General features: G+C 44.6%; 1 protein-coding gene across 2 annotated transcripts in view; it reads right to left on the reverse strand.

The window, feature by feature from the left end:
* Window positions 1–8,034, reverse strand: part of LOC147421980 (uncharacterized) — a 56,177-nt gene extending 48,143 nt beyond the window's left edge. Inside the window, exons 1-6 of one of the 2 annotated variants that reach the window (XM_086503148.1) lie at window positions 7,835–8,034; window positions 7,768–7,790; window positions 6,510–7,308; window positions 3,780–4,332; window positions 3,190–3,290; window positions 3,026–3,115 (exon numbers count right to left, since the gene is read on the reverse strand). In XM_086503148.1, coding sequence (XP_086359274.1) covers window positions 3,026–3,115; window positions 3,190–3,290; window positions 3,780–4,332; window positions 6,510–7,308; window positions 7,768–7,790; window positions 7,835–7,999 — 1,731 coding nt within the window. In that variant the 5' untranslated portion in view covers window positions 8,000–8,034. Of the gene's footprint in view, window positions 1–3,025; window positions 3,116–3,189; window positions 3,291–3,779; window positions 4,333–6,509; window positions 7,738–7,767; window positions 7,791–7,834 lie in introns of those variants that run through there. The other variant, XM_086503147.1, reaches the window with a different exon arrangement.
* Window positions 8,035–24,329: the final 16,295 nt, after the last annotated feature.

The following is a 24,329-nucleotide window of genomic DNA, read 5'->3' on the forward strand; positions in this document are numbered from 1 at the left end:
ATCTCAAGTGAACTGCCCAATGTGATCTCATTATTTAGTTTGGCTTTTAGGTATTTATTTTACTTATTTTTCAAAATCTGGGTAGGGCAATTTACTGAGGTTGCTATATAAGCAAGCAACCCCTTGCCTCCATTGTATACACATTCAGATATTCATTGCCAAGGTTGATTAGTTGAGGAGACTCTCTCTCTCTCTCTCTCTCTCTCTCTCGCAACATGGGGGTCAAACAAGGATGCCCTCTCTCCCCTACTCTTTTTGGATTGTGCATTGATCAAATAGAAAGCTTCCTCCCTCAACTAGAAGGGGATGAACCAGCCATCGGGATGCTTACACTTCTCATGCTCATCTATGCAGACGATGTGGCTCTTTTCGCCCATGACATTACAGCTCTACAGAAATTGGTCGATGCGTTACATGCTTTTTGTGAAAATGTGGGTCTATCAATCGATGTAGACAAAACAAAGTTCATGATTGTAAAGACTCGTAAGATGGATATCCACGCCCCCCTCATGTATCAAGGGAAACAAATTGAGAAAGTCAACAGTTTCAAGTACTTGGGGATTGACATCCCGTGCAACTATGCTTGGGGACAATGCGCACATAATAGAATTGACATCGGCCATGCCAAGTACTATCAATTTGAAAACATGTGCACACAAAGGAGCATAAAAAGATGGGAGATAAAAGCGACCATTTCTGAGACATGCGTAGTGCAAGCCATCCTCTACGGAGTGGAAATCTGGGGAGCAAGCATTTCAGCCCACACATGGAATGAAATTGAAAAAATTCAGAAAAAGTTTCTATATCGACACATGGGGGTCAAAAAGACGACACCATACTCCGTGCTACTCTTGGAGACAGGCAAGAGACCACTAGAAAAGAAAGCATTGCAAAAAATATACACGTATATCATGAAGGTCAAAGCGATGCCTACTACTCGAATCCCCCGCATTGCATGGGAAACGGGATGTGCGCCGCAAAAGACAACAAAAAAAGCAAATTTCTGTCATCGAGCCTCATACAGGACATTAAGAAATGGTTCGCTAAATGGAATGTAGAGACATATGTGGACATGCTTATTGAGGAGGGCAAGGAGGGAGAACACATGCTGAATTTTGAAATTGCATTACTAAATAGCCTCCACACTAAGTGGAAGACAACGCAACACCGCTCGAAATTTGAATACTATTGCAAGCATGTCAACACAAAGTATTGGGAAGGCTATAGCACAAACCCAATGGAAGCCCAGGCCCACATACGAACACCCATGCCCCACATGGCACGAAGAGCCATCTCTTTGATGCGCACAAGGTCACATATGCTCAAAATAGAAACAGAGGGCTAGCTGAAAATTGATGCTTCTAAACGGATATGCACATCATGTACAATGCAAGCTCCCGAAGATGAAGCACATGTGACATTGGAATGCCCAGAATACGCTCACATCCGGGCTAATTTTCAACCACTTCTAAGCGGTTGCTCTACCTTTGCGGACCTATTATCCAAGACAGACCCCTCCCCTACAACTCTCGGAACATACCTCACCCGCATACTTGAGCATCAAAAGACACTCATAGGAACACAAAAAGAGAATCACACACACCACACCATACACCCCCGTGAGGGGAGACTATGTATCACTTTGAGGTCCCATGGGTCATTTCTGGCCCCCTGCGGACGTTAATACCAAATCAAATCAAATCTCTCTCTCTCTCCTTGGTCTCTACGCTTCCGCATCGTCGACTTTGACATTTGTATGATATTTCGAGTTTCTATTATCTAAGGATCTTTTAAGTTGTCATGGTTATTCTACTTGTGTAAAGTTTCACCTTTCTTTTGTTTGTACAAAATGTTGGCACGAGTAACGAGATCTATGTACTCCCAAATCACCAATATGGTTGAGTCTTAGTCTCTAGGCCCTTCTTGAATCCTGATCTTATGCTTTTCTTTGTTATCATGTATGTAAGATGTGTCATCTTACTCCTAGAACTACCAACAGGGCACTATGGACATGTTGCTAGATACAATACGGCTTTTGAGCCACAATCTCCCGAGATCATATTCGCCACTATGGCTGCAGTCACTTTGTGGATGATTTGGAAGGTTAGATGCTTGCATGTTATTGGTGGTCACCCTTCCTCTCCCATGGATACCTCAGTAGTATTTGACAAAGTTAATTCACACTCTTCGCACAGTCAATGAGATGCGTCAGTTGGCTCCTCCAGGGCCGCAGAGAAGCGTCATATGCTTTCTTGAGACGGTGGATGTGCACCCCTATGTTCCTTACGGTGCCACGCTACAAGGCCTAATTACTTGGCATTATTCTCCACCGCCCTGGTTCATTCTCTATGACTCCTACAGGTTACCATGACCTTAGAGAACTTGTACATATGTGCTGATTTGTACAACTCCTTGAAGAGAGGCTTACCCAAGTCATAGTAATAGGGGAAGGAGGGGACGGAGCCTAGAGACGGGAGGCCCGGTTCCAGAACAGGGACGGTGGGGACGGACAGCAAACGGCCTGCCAGGTGGGAACGCAGACAAAACGTCCCGGGGACGGCAAGGAGACGGGAGGGGACGACAGTCAACTTTTTTTAAAATTTGAAAAACTGATCGTTTCTAATGGCTACTTCCTCTCCAACAGCCATATATTTGAACTTTGAAGCACCCCAATGGCTATAAAAGCCACCCTTTGGGTCCTCATTTCTCGATGTTTTATTAGCACATTTGCATCTATATGACTCATATTCTTTGGTCTATTTAGTGTAAATTTGTGGTCAAAGTGATGCTCTATGTGTGTGGCATGTGTGTAGGTCAAAAAATGCCAAAAAAACTCCTTTTTTTTTTGCCGTTCCAACTCCGTCCCTGTTCCTGTTCCCAACCCCGACCGCGACCCACCATTCCATGTTACTATGACCCAAGTATCATCAAGGACCCATAGTACTCAATAATACATAACTGTCTTTTCACACAAAGAGAGAGAGAGAGAGAGAGAGAGAGAGAGAGAGAGAGAGAGAGAGAGAACCTGTTCAATGTCTTTTCGTTGCTTCTGCAACTTTTCCTCGCGCTTCTTTCTTGAAGACTCTTGGCCAAGGATCTTTTGAATTGCAACTGCCTGAGAAGTCACAAAAATATGAGAGAAGTTACACCACAAAGTGCATGTGATATCGAATTGAGCAAGCATGTGACCTGTATTTCCTTAGCATTTTTCTCTATCTGCTGCTTCCTCCGTCTCGCTGCCTCTTCTTTCTTAATGGCATGCTCTGCTTCAGTAAGATTGTCCTTTTGCCCTGCACAAAGACCGAACCCCCATTCAACTTACAAGTGGATAAAACTGTGTGTGTGTGTGTGTGTGTGTGTGTGTGTGTGTGTGAGAGAGAGAGAGAGAGAGAGAGAGAGGAGACGGTTAGGTAATTGCTCAAGTCACACTAATGGGACAACAGGAGGTGAGAAATTCAACGCCAGGATTTGTCATCAAACACATGGAGTCAAACACGCAAGAGTAAGAGACAAAGTGTTCAACTCCAAATGCATCATCACGTACACGGAGAAAGTTGGAACCCAGGTCACCATGCTGAGACTATGGTCCCAAACTTCGGATGTGTGTGTGTGTGTGTGTGTGTGAGAGAGAGAGAGAGAGAGGGGGGGCAGTGAGGGGGGTACTGAGAGTTTGACCCGAGCATCCTCAGGTACCACCAGTACACAGTAATACAGCCCTATTTTCCAGCGCACAGAGAGAGAGAGAGAGAGAGAGAGAGAGAGAGAGAGAGAGAGAGTACTTTTTGGCAGGACTGGCTGCAAACTATTGGGGAAGCCCTCATTCATGTCCACTTCAGAATCTCCGCCTTCCTTAATGATTCTCAAGGCTCGTTGTCGTGCAGTAAGGGGCAGTTCCTTCTTTTCATCCTGAAAAGGCTCATGTATGCTGTTCAGGCATTCCCTCACATGGCATTCATGATCAGCACCCATCATATCTGCTGGTTCCCTCTCACAACATTCATTTGCAAGCTGTTCATTATCCCTGTCATCTCTTGACTCTTCCTGTTCTGCAAGCTCAACAGCTGGCTCAGTCTGTAACTTCTTCTTCTGTCTTCTCAGAGGCGCTTCATCACCATCATTAAATACACGCTTCTTGGGTATTCGAGAACTTTTCCGCAATGTTGGTGCTTGCAACTCTCCTCTATTATTTGCATTCGATGCTCCCCCATTCCCGTTCATGTGCACACTTTGCTCCAAATCAAGAGAGCATTGATCATTGGAACCACTAATGGCATCTTCTCCTGAGCTCTCCTCCCCATAAACTTGGCCATTACTTCTGTCTGGAGCGATTTCCTGCACCAAGTATCAGTTCACAAGTAAAAACTTGAATTAAATAAAAATTAAACTGCACAGCTATCATAGCAGCTCTAAACAGATCAACAGAAACAGACTAGTGAGGTTAAAGAAAAACATACAAGGACAATTAGCTGGAACTTAAAATAACTTACTGGGGTGTAGAATAAGTTACCCCTCTTGTTGACAGAAAGACCGAGGTGAAATAGTTTAGGGACAGACCAATCAAAATCAGGAGCCAAATCAAAGCAAACAATTACCCAAAACCTCATAACCAAAGCCCCCTTTTAGAGAAAACTTTGAGCATTGACAATGTAACCCCAAAACCTTTGACAGGACAAGCTTATATAAGACCAAAACCTACTAAATTCAAGCTAAGAAACCTTGGCACAAGACAATTCAGAGACATCCAAAACACCTTCTCAGCTCCAACCTTCTAGGTGTCAAAGTCGATGACACGGAAGCGTAGAGACCAAGGGGAGTGAGCACGCGAGAGAGAGAGAGAGAGAGAGACTCCTGAACCAATCAACCTTGGCAATGAATAACTGAATGTGTATACAATGGAGGCAGGGGGTTGCTTATATAGCAAGCTCATTAAATTGCCCTACCCAAGACTTTGACAAATAACTAAAATAAATACCTAAAAGCCAAACAGGATTTGGGCGTTTTTTTTTTTAAAACGTAGCAAGAAAAGACTCGTCGCTAGGGAAGCAGCCTGACAGGAGTTTTAAAACGCAGGTGCGCGCGGGGGTTTGGGCGCTGCCCTCCCGTCGTCGATACCTGAGCCCTGCAAGGCGGCGTTCTGAAACGCAAGGGACAGGGGGGGAGCTCGATGACTACCGGCAGGGGATGGAGGCAGGCAACTAAGGGCTGCGTTTTAAAACGCACAGCGGGTAACTGCAGGGGTTAACGTAGAGGGCCGCCTAAGGGCTGCGTTTTAAAACGCAAGGGTCAGAGAAGTGCAGCGACAGAGGGGGATGGGGAGGAAAACGCCGGCGGCAGGGGTTTGTTCTTCTCCTCAAGGGATCTCTTCTCCGAGAGCTGCTCCTCCACGCCAAGGGCTTCAAGCACTAAGCTCCACCAAGAAGCTCTAATACCATGTCAAAGTTGACAATGCGGAAGCGTAGAGACCAAGGGGAGTGAGCAAGAGAGAGAGAGAGAGAGAGTCTCTTGAACCAATCAACCTTGGCAATGAATAAATGAATGTGTATACAATGGAGGCAAGGGGTTGCTTATATAGCAAGCTCAGTAAATTGCCCTACCCAAGACTTTGACAAATAAGTAAAATAAATGCCCAAAAGCCAAACTAAGTAATGGGATCACATTGGGCAGTTCACTTGAGATGCCAAAACTTTAACACTAGGCCCATAAGATCACCATACATGTATGCAAGAAATGTTTAAGAAACAACTTGGACTCCATTTCTGTTCCAGGTCAGGCTGATTAATAGTCATCAGCAGTGATCACTACTGATATTCCCTCAGAAGTAAACTATTTCACTTGCCGGTCAACACCCTTCTAAAGCAATGATAGTAAGAGGCTGAACCATAAGTATCATCTCACGGCTTGATGTTATAGAGCATTCCCAATTACTCTAGACTACGACCAGTACCAAAACAAAACCCATACAATATCTGGACGTTTATCTTACACTTTGATTACCTTTGAGAAGATTTATATGCGTCTCTCATACGACCTCAGTAGTATGCAATTAGCTATTCCTTTTGAGACTTGAGTCCTTTGTAGTCACATATCCCTTGTCAGCGGACACCCGAGAATTGGGCCTTTACAAGGCACCACCATGGGGGATGAGTCATGTAAAATGTTCGACAAATCACTCGCGATAGCCATCAATCCTGATTCTCTCATGATGTCAAGATTTGGGCTTGCCAGGTGATGCACTTCTTACCATTTTTAGGTTGCCTTCCGGCAATTTGGTGACAAAACCCTTAATTGAAAGCCTGTGCATCAGCCACATATTTGCAACAGCGAGCATTCTGAGTACATGTCAGTTGTTCGTGAGGGATGGTGTGCCATGAAAGGGGTGTTGCGAAGTCCACGATAATATGCGAACAAGAACAACAAATTCGAATCCATTGCCTAACCACAAGATCAAAACTCCTGAAAGTAAATAGCAATACAGTGAAATAGACACTAGGTTAATGATTATGACAAACCTGAGCATAGATATTGTGTTGATTGTCTTGCATCAAATTCCCATATTCATCTGACTGGTACACGATCTCATCAGCCTTAAGTGATGAGCCCTTCTTGAGCACCTTGTTGTGGAACTGTTTAGAATTTGACTTCCGATAGAAAGGTAATTCAAGCTCTGCCTTGAGCACATGGTCGGTGTTGGACTGCACACATACATTCCTCATGGTATTTTGTCCCCTTGAACTATCAAAATTATCTTTCTGCCCAAAGCATCGATCCTTATGGGTGTCATCATCAAAAAATTTCCTTGGGACAACTCTTCTTTTGTGGTTTTGTGTTCGACTTGACAAGCCAGGTTTACAACTAACCTTCTCACCATGGATTTGGCGTGTCGAAGAATCCAAATCACTCCTGTTTAAGGTGTTGTGGCACTTTGATCCTGCAGCATTCTGTTTGGAAAAAGGCAGTCCAATGCCGTCTCTCACACTGCTTCCTTGCAATGTTTCCCTGGTCTCCTGAAAACACTCTGGTTGTGAATCGTGCAGCCCTCTCTGTCTGTCCTTTCGATGGGATGCTTTGAACTGTTGATTTTCAGGGCCTTCTGGAGTGCATTTTTGAGAATTGTGACCATGGGATGAAGCATAAGCCAGAACCTTCTTCCTTGGCATACCAATGTCCAGCAAGAAGGCCCCTTTTGAGAGGATTGCAGGTGTCTTAGGACCATTCTTCTCATAAGAAGTGCGCAATCCATTCGGTTTGTCGAGTTCCAAAAAGAGATGTCTCCCCAACCGTGGCTTCCGAGTCCTATGTGTGCGAGGCCTGCGCAGTGATTGAGAACAGCCTCTTTCCATATGAAACATCAAGTACTTGCTCTTCTTGCACAGATTAAGATTGAGTTAAGGTAAGAATATCAAGCAACTTGATGAAATTCATAGAAGAACGAAATAGACATTGATAAGCAACCGTTGATATAAAGAGAGACACCAGAGAGGCATAGGTAATTACAATGACGGTTAGCATCAAGAGGAAAGAACAAAAGCATACAGATGATGTGCCTGGGTCGAGGTCGATAGATAGGGGGGAGAGAGAGAGAGAGAGAGAGAGGGAGAGGGGGGGGACGAGCGCGAAGGATGAAATGATAATGCAGTCGGTAAAACCCAAAAGGCAAGAGAGGAGAAAGATAGAGACGCACGCGCACACAGAAAAGAGACGAAGAAATAGAGTTAAGAGCGCGGAAGAAAGAAGAGCGGTAGATAAAAGAGGGCAAAATAGACTGACCTGTGTGAAGCTGGCTTTTCCGGCTATGGCGAGATGAAAGGAGAAGAAGGGCACATAAAAAGCACACCTCGTCCCCTTCCATAATACCCTTCTGCCCTTCCCCTCTTTTCATTTCATAGAAGCCTCCAGTCCTCGAGCGCCCTGAGACTATTATGTAGGTAGTATGCGTGGTACGCCTGCGTGTTTCCTCAGTCCTAAAACTTGAATTTCGAAGAATGTTGGCTGCATTCATTAGCCTAGTGTTTCAGCGTTGGACTTCAATGGTGGCACCAATGGCTCGTATCATATTCATATTCATATTATATTAAATTCAATCTGAGTTTCCTGCGGATTCTCTTCATGCTCCTTGGGAATTTGCTTCCCTTTCAAAAGGGAACGAGAGTTTCGAACTTGCACTATAGAAACAAAGACCTCCAGAGTCGATCCCGTAACCACTCAAGTAAGCTTATCGAGTTGTTGTTGGTGGCAACTTAAGAAAAATTTATAAGTAAGATCTCTGCTCCTATGGTCGTCGCCCTTTTATGCACCTTGTTCCTCTGCACGCATCATGTTGGCTTGCCTGTCTCGCCGCTCACCCGCACCTATAGATCCTCTCCTACTCTACGTGTTGCACCACCCGGCACCTGCTATTTCCCCTCCTTCAACTTCCCTGGATCTCACTAGATTCTCAATGTTTTCTGAATTTGTACTAGCTGGTACCCCCTACTTGGGGGAAACCTCAAATTTATTCTGCTTCTAGTTTGGACTCCCTCACAGACGCTTACGTCCGAATTTGAATATCGTGCACTTTGTTGCATGCAAGTGCATTGTACATCGTGCGGTACTATTTGCACTATACTTCCATACAATATCGAAGAAGTTAAGCTAGATAGCCGATTAGTTGGCTACCAATAAACTCTCATATGTCCACCACTACTCTATGTGATACATTTGAAGAAACTGCTCAATGCTACTTATATATTGTGAAGACAAGAGTTTTGGCATTCTCATTGAACCTCTTATTCAACCTCGTGAGTCAAAGTGCATATACTCGATTATCAACAATAGCATAAGGGACAATGTGTAAAAAAGCAGCACTTGTCGAGAGGAACGATCGATTGTGAGAAAGGTCCCATTACAAAGGGCATTAGTGTTCTTAAGAGGACATATCCTTTTCAAGGACAAAAACCCTTTCATAAGGAAGAAATAATGTCAACAATCATGTGGACTTATGGAGGATCTAGGTGGAAACAAGCCCTACATAGTCTTAATTAATTTGGCTTATGGAGTAGGCCCCCCCCATTTAAACTCCTTTGATAGTGAAGCTGATTCACAATCGAAGCTCAAAATAGATGTCGCCTCTATTATTGACTTCTCTTTATCTATGTTGCAAGCATTGCGTCTCTCAGCTTTGTTTAACAAGAAGACGGATGTTTGCTAAGAGGTCTCTCACTGCTCATTTTATGTAGCTGGAAGCAGACATGCTAGCTTATGCATGCTTTATCTCCACTCTCACATCATAAAAAACATACCTACGTTGATTTTGGCATAGTTGCACTAGTTGTATATTACTAGTAGTCGGTGCACAAATGACCACATCCTGATTCCTTATCTAAATGGCGCAGTGCTATAGGGAATGTTTCTGCTCTAGAGAAGACCAGGTAGGCGTTGGGCCTCTGGCTATGAGAGAAGTTAAGCTAGATTAAATAAGACAATAATTTAGGGTAATTTAATACTAATTGCAAATCCTCCAAGAGATATAGAGAAGATTAGAGAGATGGAGAAGAATTAGGAGCCAACATATTTGATTAAATAAAGCCAAGAATTTGATATCCAATCAGAGCACAACAACCATATGTGTAAAAACTTATCAGCATACACCTTGATGGCTCAAAACCAAAACCATAAATGTAGCTCTAATCTGGCTAGAAAAACTCAAATCAAAGAAAAAACCTCTGCAAGATTATATCCAAAGATGATGATATTATATCCGATGGTAACAAAATCCACTCCAATAGGAGAGGGGGGGGGGGGGGGGGGGGGGGGGGGGGGGGAGAGAGAGAGAGAGAGAGAGTCATGAAAATTAATTTCTAACCTTCTAAAAAGTATTTTTTGCATTTTTTTTCTTTTTGTTGCAGAACTCACAATGTGTGAGTGATATTGTATTAATGAGAAAAAAAAATTACAAAAAAAAGACCATGCTCACAATCGAGCCAGGGTGCCTAGATCAACCTGCCAGACCACCATACCACAATAACAGATACGACAACATGAGTCCAAGTACATCGGCTCTAGAAGGGGAGCCACCCCGACCGACCGACCCAGCATCAATGACCATGGCTGAATAGGGTGCCACCCTCGATATAGGAAAACAAAACTTACATGCCGAAAAGCGGTCGCGGCCAATAGTCCCCATCACCCATCTAGGACTCTAGAGGTGCCACCACGGGGGCTCTTCTACCACCAGAGCACTCCATGCCTTAAGACCCTAGGAACAAAATGAAGCAGACCAACAAACCGCCAAACGAATCCCCAATCTGAACACCAACAAGCAGTGGAGTGAGGCCTTGAGTGCCACGAGTATGGAGGAAGCTGCCACCAAACCCCATCCTCCTCAAGAACTCCCCCACAACGAGAACCACCACCAAGGAGGGGAGGGACAATCAGAAGCTCCATCCTCAGAGCACCCTTGTCTCCCAAAACTCGTCGAAACCCTTATTGCAGCAAACGAGTCTGCAGCACACTCGGATCCATGTGCAAACAACCCCATGAATCCCCAGACAACCCACCTGAAGGGCCTCCCAATCCAATGTGGCATTGTTGAGGCTATCCAGAGAGCCGCCCACGCAGAGCTTGCCAGATTCTACGCGCAGGTTTTCTCACGTAGTAGTCTCTACACAATGTGGCATCGTTGAGGCTATCCAGAGAGCCGCCCACGCAGAGCTTGGCAAATTCTACGCGCAAGTTTTTTCGCGTAGTAGTCTCTACGCACAATCCAAGCTTAAAGTATTTTCCATCTTAATTTGGCCACTTAAAAGAGGAATTGATTAAAGTGCTTGTAAACTTAGTTACATCAAAGGCTTGGGACCAAACGAAAGAATTCTATAAAAGAGCAAGGATAATTAGTGTTTAGTTATCTCGGTCTGTAATGGAATTGACCTATTAACTTGAGAGTAGCGAAAATTAATGAGAGTACTTTTGAGAAATTACTTTGAGAGCATAGCAAGTGAACATGATTGAAGATAGCAACATAAACATAGCAATTAGTTAACTTGGCATGAACAATACTTTTGCAAGAGAGAGAATTTAGAGAACATGGCAACAGTTGAGGACCGGATTTATGTGGAGCCGGTCACCCTTCAATAGGCATTTGTATTATGATTTCTCCCATTAAGAGAGACTAGTTACAATACAATCTTTGTGTTCCTTGTGACCTAGGTGATGCAATGAAGATGGAAAGCTTCATGCATCACAAGCATAACATAAACTTTGACGAAAGCTTTAACTATCCCAAGTCTCAGTCCCAAGACCTCAAACACCTTCGAAGGTGGAGAGAGCTAGCAAGGAATGAGGGTAGGGAAGAGGAAGAAGAAACATTTCATAGGAGAAAGAATTAGTTCCTCACTTATCATAACTCTTCTTGCTAGCATACATAATAGCATAGTAATGAAGATGGAGAAGATGGCAAGCTTAAGTTTTTAAGCATGGCTCTTGGTTGGATTTGCACTCCATAGCCAAGAGTGTGGGTGTAGGCTCTCAACCTCTACTTGCTTGGAGAAGGAGAGGGGGCTCTTGCACTTTGCACAATGCACAATGAGTGTGTGTGTGTGGGGGGGGGGGGGGGAGTATACCCCTCAAGCAACCCCCTAGCTTGCTTTGGTCGACCCCCCCTTGTAGCTCATGCTTGAAGCTCATTGGACCCCTCCAGGCCTAGCCAATCAGAAGCAGGAGGCATTACAAGCAACAAGGGTAGCCTTGGACAAGTGTCCCCCTTTCCCCTTTGAGAGAGGACTTGATAAATGCAAAGACAATTAATTAAATCTCCTAAATTATCATTAGACCCCTTGGGTGGCCAACCAATAGGCTTCAGGCACACCATGAAGGCTACAAGAGGAGGAACTTGACAAGTGTCCCTTTTGCTTTCTTTGTACCAAGCATGCCTTGTGTGAGTGTTCTCTTTCATCCCCCCTCTTGTAGGGCTCGCCCCCTCCTTGTAGGGATTGGATTTGACTTTTTGACACCTCAAGTGCCTTATGCTTAGGCCCAGTTCCCACCACAGGCTTGGCCCTTAAGCACTTTAAGCTTGGGCTACGTTCTCGCCTCAAGTACAGCCCTAGCATCTCACGCATGACAAGCACCTTAAGCATCTCGATCATCAAGCACCTCAAGCATCTCAAGCACCTGAAGCACCTTAAGCTTGGGCCGGGTTCCCACCTCAAGCTCAACCCTAGCTTACCTAAGGTCAAAGGACTTTTACACACATTATTGGTAGTCTTCAATGAAGTTAACCCTAAGGTCTTATGCTCCATTGGTTAGCCTTGCTCTTTGATAGACCAGCTCTCATTTGGGTCCCTTTACCATTGGTCCCATGTTGAGATAGATCTATAAGCACATGTCTATATCTTAACCCTTGTTCCCCTTTACTCTTTCACATTAAGTGATCAGTTTAATATGAGAAAATCATTTGGGTTGGTTAGATATTAGATTTTATGACGCGATCAAAGGTATATGTCAAGGGAGGATGAATCTATCTTGTGCAGCCTTGATCAAAGGTACAAGACAAAGGAGATTGATTGGAGCCATTATAGAAGTCTAAAAATAAAAACTAACCATGTAGTTTTAAGTAATTCAATTTACTCATTAGACTCCAAGTATGAAGTTTGGGAAGCCTTAGGGTTAATTTTTAAGTTGGCAAAGAAAGTCTAAATTTATCAAGTTTCGGACCAGGTTCATAGACCCTCCCAAGGATTGTGCTAAGGTTTTACACAGGAAGTAAAGCTTCAAAGCTCAAGGGTAAGTTTAATTTTATGAGAGTTTGACTGAATTTTAGTAGGTCTTAAATTAACAACTAAACTCTAGTCCATGTAAGCTTCATAAAGCCTCCAAAAGATATTGAAAAGGTATTGCACACAAGCTAGTTAAATTAAAGGTAAGCTTATGGTTTTTAATTAATGCAAGGAAAAATTAAAAGCCTAAGGTTAGATAGCCCTACCATATTTGGTGATTGACTCTAGTCCTTCTTTACCAAGTTTGGCTAGGCCACATGTTCCAAGTAGCTTGCACATGCTTAATGAGTAATAGGCAAGTATGTGCATGTGCTCTTTAGTCAAAAGCAAATCCAAAAGAGGGAGACGCGGGGGGGGGGGGGGGGGGGGGGGGGGGGTGCAATACTAATGAGAATTCCTTTTGAGATTTTTAGGTAAGTGTGCAAGAGGATAAAAGAGGCAGCTTGTGGGGACTTTGGGGGGTTCTCTCTCTCATTTTTGGAAGGTCTCATTGTGGCAAAGCAAGAGATTTCTCTCCCCCTCTCACATGGGAGCTCAAGAGTTGGTTTCTATGCTCAAGAACTTCATTATGGATGCAAATCCAAGCAAGTGAAAGTTCTTCTTCTTCATCATCTCCCTCTCTATTAGCTAGATATGCTAAGAGCTTGCTTATGGAGTAAGCATATAAGAAATACTACTTATTGGCTTGAAAAATACTTCTTTTCACCCTCATCTACCTCCATCCTCGTAGTTCATTCTCCCTGATTGGGGTGTTTAGGGCTCGGAAGGACGGTTGCACAATGGAATCATGAATTACATCATCTTCTTGGTTAGAGGAAACCTCTTCAAGATCACAAGCTTGTATCGTAATCAAATCTCTCATTGAGATAATTATAATACAAAACCCTTTTAAAGGGAGGGACCGACTTTAAGCAAATCCGGTCCTCAACAAGTTGTCAATCTTAATTTTGTTATTCTCTTCAGGTTATGTGCATGGTTTAATGTTCTAACATGTGCAAACGGTGTAATGAAACCAGCTCGGCACAATAAATTATGGTTCTTCTTTAAAGAATTTTCTTAAAGAAAAACTCCCCTTTCATAATCTATTTTTGTTGATTGAAAGAAAATGCTAGATTCTATGAGAAGAGGAGGGAGAGAGAGAGAGAGAGAGAGAGAGAGAGAGAGAGAGAGAGAGAGAGAGAGAGAGAGAGAGAGAGAGATGAAATGACATATTAACGTATTCAAAAGGCTAAAGTGACATATGAGACAAAAGAGTTTACAAATGGTGAATCTTATACAATGTCTATGTAAAAGACTGAAAACTGAAAATTGAAATTGAATTGAGCTAAAGTAAAATGGAAAGAAATGAAATGGGATGAAATGAAAGGCTGAGATGTTAGAATCAAAATCCTATCCTATGATATCCAACATTGGTCTTTTGCAAAGCTCATCAATGTCCTCCTCAGTGAGTACTCGTGTCCTCCTCAATGAGTACTCTAACTGGGCGTCTGTCATGTCATGCCAGAACAGTTCGACCCTCTGATGCAGCTTTCCATTGATGTCTTGATGACCCTCGCAGTCGTGGGCGTCTAGATCTCCCAAGCTCAAAGGCCCTGTCAGTCACTGTACCCCCGGTACAGAAGACTTTGAAGTCTGTTGTGATGCCTGTTCATCTGAATGTCACGTATGTAGTCTGAAGAAATCAGTGATCTCCCTCTTTGAGTGTCTCCTATTGTTTGGTCTCCTCAAGAGGCTCTCCCCTTTCTGCACAGCTCCAATAAAAATAGCCCAAGGCATCTCTGATCTTGATAGCTCATATCTTTGGCCAATGGTCCAAAACCCTCTCTGAATAGGCACTGGAGAAAGAGAGAGGGAGAGAGAGAAAGAGACCAAGAAAGCCCCTGTTCTTGTCCTTCTTCTTCTTCTGTCTCCAAACACACAAAAAAAATGATTGTTCCAAACTTAAAACTAAGCATCCCAAGAACGTATCTCTTTTTTTATATTCTACTCGGTTTTTTTTCAAAAATAGGGAAAAAGGAGCCTTGTATATTTAAGGGACCTTGAATTCAAGCCAAGTGTTCAAATTTAGTCCAATCAAGTGAATCATGGAATTTGAAACACCCCAACAATAACGACACCATGAGTGTTATCTCCATGAGCAAGAAAAAAGCCCCCTTAAGGGAAGCGCAACCGTATATGGGCTGGCCACTGGCCACCTAGGGGGTGAAACATGCAATCAATAAATTTTGATGATGGCATCAACACAACCATTACCATAGCCGCACCCACATGCACACCCTCGTGAGGAGGATGACCACGTAAGACCACCATAGCCAAAGGGGAGGAGAGCTTCCTCGAGGGACCTCTCTCCTCATTTGATACCATTAAGGGATTCCTCTTGCTAAAGATATACCCCATCCCCCATTCTACAAACTTCACATATGGGATAAATGGGGCACCTAGTGGCTCTCCCACATGGGACCTCCCCTTCAACTCCAAGACCCCCACCCAGAAAATACTCGTAACTTATTAATTTCTTGGCCTTTTGGGGCATTTTGGACCCAATCGGGCCTCAAAAGCCACTGCCTTTGACGCCAGCCTTGATCATTAACCAAAGGACATAAGTTTAGGCATACATGTGAACCGCTTCAACATTTTCCACCTTATTTGGTGTATGTCTCAACCAAATCATATGCATTCCCAAAATTAGTCCGTTTTCACACACTTTCCACAATCGACCCTTCTAATTGAACGGTTCCATTGCAAAACCAATCGAAAAAACATGTGAATGCAATGTTTTGCATGCATTCTGAGCAAACACCAATACCAAACCATAGTCCAAGTAGCGAGCAAAAATGGAATGTCAACTCGTGTGCAGAACAAAAAGTTACATCCAGAAACCCAAGGATTGGGTTAACAAAATTATTCATTTGTTGGGGGCATAAATAACAAAAACAAGATAGATGTGATTCCACCTTCGGGGGTAGACATGTAAGTAAAGTTTTTTTCATTTGGAGAGGGCATCCAATTCTGCCATTGACCAGCAGCTCGCAAGCTTGAGCTAGCTCACACTAAAACAGAGCTAGGTCTTCTTCAATGTTGTGCTTCCATTTTTTTTTAATAGGAGTAGGGTCCCGAAAGGATTTTATTAACCCTCCCTTGGGCAATCTGCTACTCATATTTAGTTCATAGGCCCTGCAGCATAGCTTTCTTGTGACGAAAAGTCGTATGTGTGAGAGCACCACATGTTCTCTTCTTGCAATGAAACATCATCCAACAACATTCTCAAACAAGGTGTTTGGTAAACCCCCTCGAATAACTGACAATTCCTTTTGTTCCACATGACCCGCATAAATTTAGCTCTAATATGGTTCTAAACAATCAAAAGGATTCCTGCTCTCTCGCTTAGAAGAATTTGATTCCAAGAGGGGGGAAACTGAGACCTTTAACTATTGTTGCCCATATGGCAATATTGAAGGGACAATTTAAAAAAATACGGGGTAGGTCTTCAACAACAGATTTACATCTATAGTAGAGCCCATCACCTAGCCCTACTTTGGGCCAATCTAGAGGCGTTGCATTCTAGTTGATGCCCCCCACCAAATAGAGTATTGCGCTAGTAGTGAATTATTACAATTGTACAATGTTAGGACAACGTTCCTAAGACCTTGACAAGGCCAAGTGGGCAAGGCACAGTGGCACAACCATATGGACGACATGCACGGGGCTCTCCCTAGGCCAAAGCATATAAGTATAGAGAGGGATGGTTGGGAGGCATGTCCTTCATCAGCCTACAAGGCGAGTGGCCTTTGTATCATAGAAGGCATGGCAGTCACGCGCGCGCGTGCACACACACACACACACACACACACAACCATTGATTTTGCATGGGGTTGCATGGAGGGTGGGAATCAACTCCTACAATTAGCAAGGAAGTGAAGTTGGGTGCATGAATAGCAATGATTATGGCTTTGAAGAGGGTCGCCTTGCCTTCCTGATGAAATTTTACTTCAGGAGCACTCCCAATTGGGCAACAAAGTGCCCTTTTCAAGTGACTCTCTCTCTCCTTCTCTCTCTCTCTCTCTCTCTCTCTCTCTCTCTCTCTCTCTCTCTCTCTTTCCGTGCACACCATAGCTCAAGCTTTCATTCACATTAGTCTCTTTTTGGGGAATTTTTAGGGCCAAAGTGGCCACAACCCCTTTAAGGTGGCCATTCGGACAAGCAAAAGGGATTCAACCTCCCATATGCTTGCAACTTTGGCAAAGCTATGCAAAGATTGCTTTCAAGGGGGCTTCATATAATTGGTAAGCAATTAAATTCAAATTTTACTTTTTTGAAGAAAAAAATTGTATACAAGTATGCAGAGATGTTGATGTGTCAACCTGTTCCATCAAATCACTGCTTTGACTTTTAAACCACTCCGCCTTTGGGGACGAACGAGGCCATGGAGGACGTGCAGACGGATGATACATATGGTCTACAAGATGACCATGGACCGCCACCATGTGCATCTCTTTTGATGAGGCATGAGATTAAAAAGAATTCACCATGGAAGGAAGACTTAAAGCCGTCGATCTGTAGAGGAGAGGACTGGGAGAGAAACAAAGATACAATAAATATATTTTTTCACAAGTGGACATATGTCCATTATCTGTGTGCAACTCCATATATATCTTATTGAAAAATGAAAAAACTTCAAAGCGAGCGAGTCTTGCGAGAAAAAAAGGGTTTAGGGGTTTGGGGGGGGGGGGTTTGAGTGGTAGAATCAAAACACCTGTTTTACACCAAACGCGTTTCGCTTGAATTAGCTCATCAGTGGTGCAAAACTTAGGTGGAATGGGGGAGTATAAATAGGTGGAGCAAGGTTCAAAAAACTGTACAGAGCCCAGCAATAAAAAATGGGATGGTGCCAATTGAAGGAGAGTTACTCCCCAATTATTTTAGTAGGTACTCAATTAAAGAGGGGGAATTTGTAAGGGAGGTACAAAAAAGGAGGCTATTGAAGGGTGTACCAAAGACTAATGGAGGGTTTAGAGAGTCCTTGAAGGAGGGGGAACATGTAAGGGAGGTACAAAAAAGAGAAGGCTATTTTTAAAGGGTGTGCAAAAAGAATAATGGAGGGTGTAAATGGAGTTGGAGAAGTTTGGTCGAGGTGGCAAAAACACAAGGAGAAGTGAGGTTTTTATGGAGGATGACCTTCTCGGGGTGGGGGGGGGAGGGAAAGGAGATTATGTAGGACTGGGTTTTTCGGAGAGGAGAGAGCTTAGATTAGGTGCATTGAGCCAACAAACGATTGGTTTTGGGAGATGTGCTAGCTCGGGATTAGTTTTAAGAAGTTTAGAGAGAGGTTTGTTAATGGAGAGGGAGGGTTGAAGAGAGCGGGTGAGGGGTGAGAAAGGAATTTTTACAATGGTGGGTGGAGGTTTGGTTATGTGGTTTTTTTGTAGGAGGGAGGGTCTGGATTGGTACGAGATAAAACGGAAACATGCTTCCAAGAGAGAGGGAGGGTAGCCTTTAGCCCTAAGCCTGGAAAAGAAGAGGTTTCTGATGTTGATAAAACCCTCCAAGGAGCTCTCTCGAATGATGTACCTTTTGATTTCTTGGAGAATGAAAGAAATCTTTTGGTGTGTTGGATGCCAAGACTGCCAAGGGATATAATTGTAGGATTTTAGGCTCTTTTGATGACACTTAGAATCCAGAATCCCATGGGTGGCAAAGGAGGTACCCTTGAAGAAGTGGATATCTAAAATAACAGCCTCCTGCATGGAGATGAGGGAAGAGATCTTTATATGTTGTTGGAGAGGGTGTCCATAGGTTTGCAGCAATTGGCCTAAGCTAGAAGCAGGGCCATCCCAAACACCAAAAGCATCATCCACTAATCTTTTAAAGTAGAGAAGGGAGGGAGAGGCGAGGAGGTTCATACCCTCTTCTAGGGAGCATAAAAAGAGGCATGCATAGACAACGGCAAAGTTGGAGCCATTGCCGTACCTTTGATTTGGTGCCAACACTTACCTTTAAAGGAAAGATAGTGATGGTTGAGGATAAGAGAGGCTAGGGATAGGATAAAGTGGGTTTTGGGAAGGGAGAATACGTCTTGGATGGTGTTTTTGAGAGCAAGAAGGCCCTCTTGTATGGGAATGCTTGGATACAGAGATTCCACATCAAAAGTGAAAAGAAAAATGTGGGGAGGGAAAGACCTGGTGGCTAGGTCTAGGATAAGGGAGTGGGAGTCTTGGAGGTGTTGGGTTTTAGATAAGAGGATGGGGTAAAGTTGTGCATGGAGCCATTTAGAAGCATTTTCCAAGATATAGCCTTTGTAGGAACAGATAGGGCGACCAACAAGGGTGGGTTTGTGGATTTTAGGTAGGAGAAAGAAAGGGCATGGTTTAGGTGTGGGTTTGCCAAGAGAGGAGGAGAGGATAAAAACTTGTTCATTGTATGGGAGAAGGGGGTAGCTTGATACAATGGAGGCGAGGAGGGAGGAGACAAAAGGTAAGGGGGGAGAAGAAGTAATGGAGTAGGTGAGTGGATCCGAAAGCTGGCGAAGTGCCTCATTATCATACCAAGCTTTAGAGAGGATTACCGGGCCAAGATTCTTATCCGTCGGTTTGATAGTGATGTTGACGTCATTTTTTAGGGAGGATATGGCCTCAAACAGAAAGGGTTTGAAGTGGAAGGTAGGGGTAAGGGAGAGAAGAGGTTGAAGAAAGGAAAAAATGTGCTTGAAGGCAAGGTTAAGAGCTAGAGAAGGAGAGGGGGGATTCCAAGAGGGATTGGGGATAGTTAAAGAGAGAGGAGAAGAGGGAGAAGAATTTTTAAAGAAGAGTTTTAGTTGAAGAGACCTTTTAATGTTAGAGTATGCTTCTAAGATTAGGCTAGGAGAAGGTGGGGGAGAGGGAGGAATGTAATTTAGACCAAGCCCAAGAAGCTTTTTTTCGGTAGAGGAGAGGGAGCGATTGGAGAGATTGTGTGAGGAGAGGTTGGTGACTTTGTGTTTAAGAGAAAAGGTAGAGAGATTTTTTAAGACTAAGATTTTGAAGAGGTAGGGGTTAGTGAGAGGAAGCCAATACTTGAAACGCTTTTTACCAAAAGGGGAGGGGAAGGAGAGGAGAGGGAAAGTACAAGGAGGAGGGGTCCAAATATGGGAATAGAGAGGAGGTTTGGAGAAGAGCAAGTGGACCCAAGTTGTAGGGTGCTCTTTCCCTAATTCAACCTCCTCCACTGCAAGTTTTTTGAGCTCTTAGGTAGGCTATATTTGGGGTGAATAGGTTTATTTTGAGGTGTACGGGAAGAGCTAGGGGAAGGAGATACAAGAGGATAGTTGGGTGTTTGGAGAAGAGATGGTAAACGGGAAGGGTTAATAGAGGAAGGAGAGGGGGAGGGAGAAGGGTTTTTTTTAGAAGGGAGAGAGTGGAGTGTTAAAAGGAGGGTGTTTGGGAGAGAGGGGGGGGGGGGATGAGAGGAAAAAGAGGGAGAGATACAAGAGGGGGAGTTGGAGCTAGGGTAGGATGAGGAGGGAGAGTTTTTAGGTTTTTTAAAGGGTTGATGAGAAACCTCTTGGGGGAATTTGGACAAGGGAGGGGAATTATGGAAGCCATGGTTAGAGTATTTCCAAGGAGGAGGGGTTTTTTAATGGGAAAAGGGATGAGGAGTTTTGTTAACATGATTCTTTGGTGGGGGTTTTTTAGAAGGTGAGAGAAGATTATTAATTTGGGTAGTGACCTCATGGTATACCAATTCCCCCACGGTTTCCTCTTTGGGTTGGGATTCTATCTCCTCTAGGAGAGATATTTGGGACCTTTTTCTAGCATTATGAGCCGCCAAGTTTAAGGAAGAGGCTAAATGGGTTTGAAGGATCTCATTTTGTAAGAGAGCATAAAACTCATTAAGGGAGGCTTGCTTCCATAAGAGTAATTGGTTTGCCCAAGCCTAAGGTTGTACTCTAGGGAAGGAGATGGGTGTAAGCTTTTTTATGAGTTCTAAAAGCCTCTCTTCTACAATGTCATGGTAGTCATCAAAGCTTTTTTGGAGGTTCTTTACAAGAAGGGCTTGCGCTTGAATATACACCTTGGTGTAGTCGAGTTGGTATTGGATATTGAGGGTTTCTAGCTTAGCGCTTAAGAGCGCTTGTGCATGTGAGTCTTTCAAGGTAAGACGTGGAGGTTTCATGCGAAGGCTATGTGGAGCTTTTTGGTCGGCAAGAAGGTTTTGAAGGTGGGAGAGGTGAGAAGTTGCTTTATTGAGTTTAAGGTTTAGAGCCTTAAACTCCTCTAGAGAGAGGGATACAATTTTGTGGAACTCCAAAGGTTTGTTAATGGCGGGAAGAATGGGAAGAGACATAGATGAAGATGAAGGGGTTAAATTTGAAGTGCTTGCAGAAAGAGAGCCGAAGGAAAAGGGGAAAGTAAGCGAGGGATTGGCGAGGATGTCGCCAAATTTAGGGCATGAGGAGTTTGCTATACCATATTGAAGTGAAGTGGTGGGTAAACTCTTGAGGGTAGAGGGGATGGAGAGTTGGTCTAAATCTTCCATAGGTAGGTTTGCGATAAGACCCAAAATTTCTTCCGGGCTAAACAATGTTTTCTTCGAGGGTGTAGAGGCAAGGGTAGAGGCTTGCATTGGCATGTTTAAAGTGGGGTTGATGAGGCTAGCCACCGTTACAAATCCGCGAAAGGAAAAAACACCACCGGGAGGGGTATTAAGGGCTTGGGTATCCATAGGAGTAGGAAAGGAAGAAGCGGATTGGATGTGGGGAGGGTTGGTGGGAAAATTTGTGGATGGGTTGGTGGGCAAATTTGTGGGTGAGGTAACGGGAGCTCCCACTATCCCCATGGTGGTGGGAATAGGGGTTACATTAGTGGGAGATGGTGGGGGAGGGGGGGAGGTTTCCATCCGGCTGAAAATATAGGGGTTCCGGGTGGGAGCCTTGGAACACAGTGTGACTGGAGCCTTTTGTCGAGTAGGTATCCGGGTTGAAGGAGAGCCAAGAGAGTTGACAAAGTCCACGGGGAGCCCTGCGCGCTGACAGAGTTTGATAGCGTCGGCGGGAAACCGTGCGGGCTATCAGCAGGGATGACAGTATGTTGCTAGGGCCAGCGAGCTGATAGCAGGGTTTGCAGCGGCCGTATGGTGGCAGCAAGGTTGGACAGTGGCGACAACAGGGTTACACCAGGGATGGCAGCGGCAGCACGACAACAAGATTGGCAGCGGCGACACAACAGCAGCAGGGACGACACGTTAGCAAGGTTGGCAGCATCCGCACGACAGTAGGGTTGGGTTTGGCAGCGGCAGCACGACAGCAGGGTTGGCGGCGGCAGCTATTGCAGCTTAGGCAACGGCAGCTATTTCAACGGTCCACCATTCGCGTGAGGTGACGTCGGCAGCAGCTGTAGCAGTAGGCATCTCGCGTGAGGTGATGTCGGCAGCAGCTCACGTGAGGTGATGTTGGCAGCAGCTGTAGCAGTAGGCAGCTTGAAAAAGTAGCAGTTGACAGCTGACGCTGTTTGGTGACCTGTTGCATGAACCGCGCCTCTTGAGCCGCTTCTGTAGCCCGTGTGCCCCTCCTATGCAATGAGGCCAAAACAGTTGCAGCCGCCTATGTTGAGATGCCGAGGAGGTGGTGACGAGGATGATGTACGCCCTGTGTTTGTGAAGGCGAGGCGGTGCTGAAGAGGATGCAGCTGGAGTAGATGCAGCGGCTTGTGCTGAAGAGAAAGCAACTGTGGTAGATGAAGCCGCTTACGCTGTGAAGCCGAGTCAACGTGGAGAAAAGCAGAGATGCCGAGGAGGATGCACTTTCTGTGCTGTGATGTCGAGGCCGAGTCGAGGAGGAGGATGAAGTCTAAGTGTAAAAAAGCCGAGTTGGTGCCGAGGAGGATGCAGCCCCTGTTTAATAGGGTTGGCACTACTGTAAGCAGTGTGTAACGCTGTAGAGGCAGTAGGTGCCTTCCTTCACTGTGTAGGAGATTAGGAAAAATCCGGGGCTGACTCCGAAGACGACCACGTGAGCAGAAGATAAATCCTAACGGAGGCCGATGTGTGTGGTACGGGTGGTGAGCAGAGGTTATGGAAAAAGAGGGGGGCTTGTAGTTGTGAGAGGAGTCGGGCTAAAAAAAACACAGGTGAGGATGTTGCACAGAGTGAGGGTGGTGTGTAGAGTGACGACGGCGCACCGTTAGCTGTAGCAACTCCGGTGAGTATGGGATTGAAGCGAGCAAGCCCTTCGTGCCAAGTGAGGAGTTCGCGTTGTGGGTAAGCAGGTTAGGAGCTCGTGAAGCAAGTAAGCAGGCGGTGGAGGGGGTTATGACGGGCTGTGCTAGTAGGTTTAACGAGCGCAGGAGGGAAAGAATCGAGGCAAGAGAAATTAGAACGTTGGCAAGAGGGGGAGTAATCAGCAGTCAGAGCCGTCCAAAAACTAAAGAAGCCTAGGGAAAGGCCAATTTGGAAAGCTTCAATGTTGTGCTTCCATTTTTTTTTATAGGAGTAGGGTCCCGAAAGGATTTTATTAACCCTCCCTTGGGCAATCTGCTACTCATATTTAGTTCATAGGCCCTGCAGCATAGCTTTCTTGTGACAAAAAGTCGTATGTGTGAGAGCACCACATGTTCTTCTTGCAATGAAACATCATCCAACAACACTCTCAAACAAGGTGTTTGGTAAACCCCCTCGAATAAGTGACAATTCCTTTTGTTCCACATGAGCCGCATAATTTAGCTCTAATATGGTTCTAAACAATCAAAAGGATTCCTGCTCTCTCGCTTAGAAGAATTTGATTCCAAGAGGGGGGAAACTGAGACCTTTAACTATTGTTGCCCATATGGCAATATTGAAGGGACAATTTTAAAAAATACGGGGTAGGTCTTCAACAACAGATTTACATCTACAGTAGAGCCCATCACCTAGCCCTACTTTGGGCCAATCTAGAGGCGTTGCGTTCTAGTTGATGCCCCCCACCAAATAGAGTATTACGCTAGTAGTGAATTATTACAATTGTACCATGTTAGGACAAAGTTCCTAAGACCTTGACAAGGCCAAGTGGGCAAGGCATAGTGGCACAACCATATGGACGACATGCACGGGGCTCTCCCTAGGCCAAAGCATATAAGTATAGAGAGGGATGATTGGGAGGCATGTCCTTCATCACCCTACAAGGCGAGTGGCCTTTGTATCATAGAAGGCATGGCAGTCACGCACGCGCGTGCACACACACACACACACACACACACACACACACACACACACACAACCATTGATTTTGCATGGGGTTGCATGGAGGGTGGGAATCAACTCCTACAATTAGCAAGGAAGGAAGTTGGGTGCATGAATAGCAATGATTATGGCTTTGAAGAGGGTCGCCTTGCCTTCCTGATGAAATTTTACTTCAGGAGCACTCCCAATTGGGCAACAAAGTGCCCTTTTCAAGTGACTCTCTCTCTCTCTCTCTCTCTCTCTCTCTCTCTCGTTTTCCGTGCACACCATAGCTCAAGCTTTCATTCACATTAGTCTCTTTTTGGTGAATTTTTAGGGCCAAAGTGGCCACAACCCCTTTAAGGTGGCCATTCGGACAAGCAAAAGGGATTCAACCTCCCATATGCTTGC

The sequence above is a fragment of the Adiantum capillus-veneris genome, chromosome 27, assembly GCF_014529385.1.
Source record: "Adiantum capillus-veneris isolate H3 chromosome 27, ASM1452938v2, whole genome shotgun sequence".
NCBI classification, from domain to species: Eukaryota; Viridiplantae; Streptophyta; class Polypodiopsida; order Polypodiales; family Pteridaceae; genus Adiantum; species Adiantum capillus-veneris.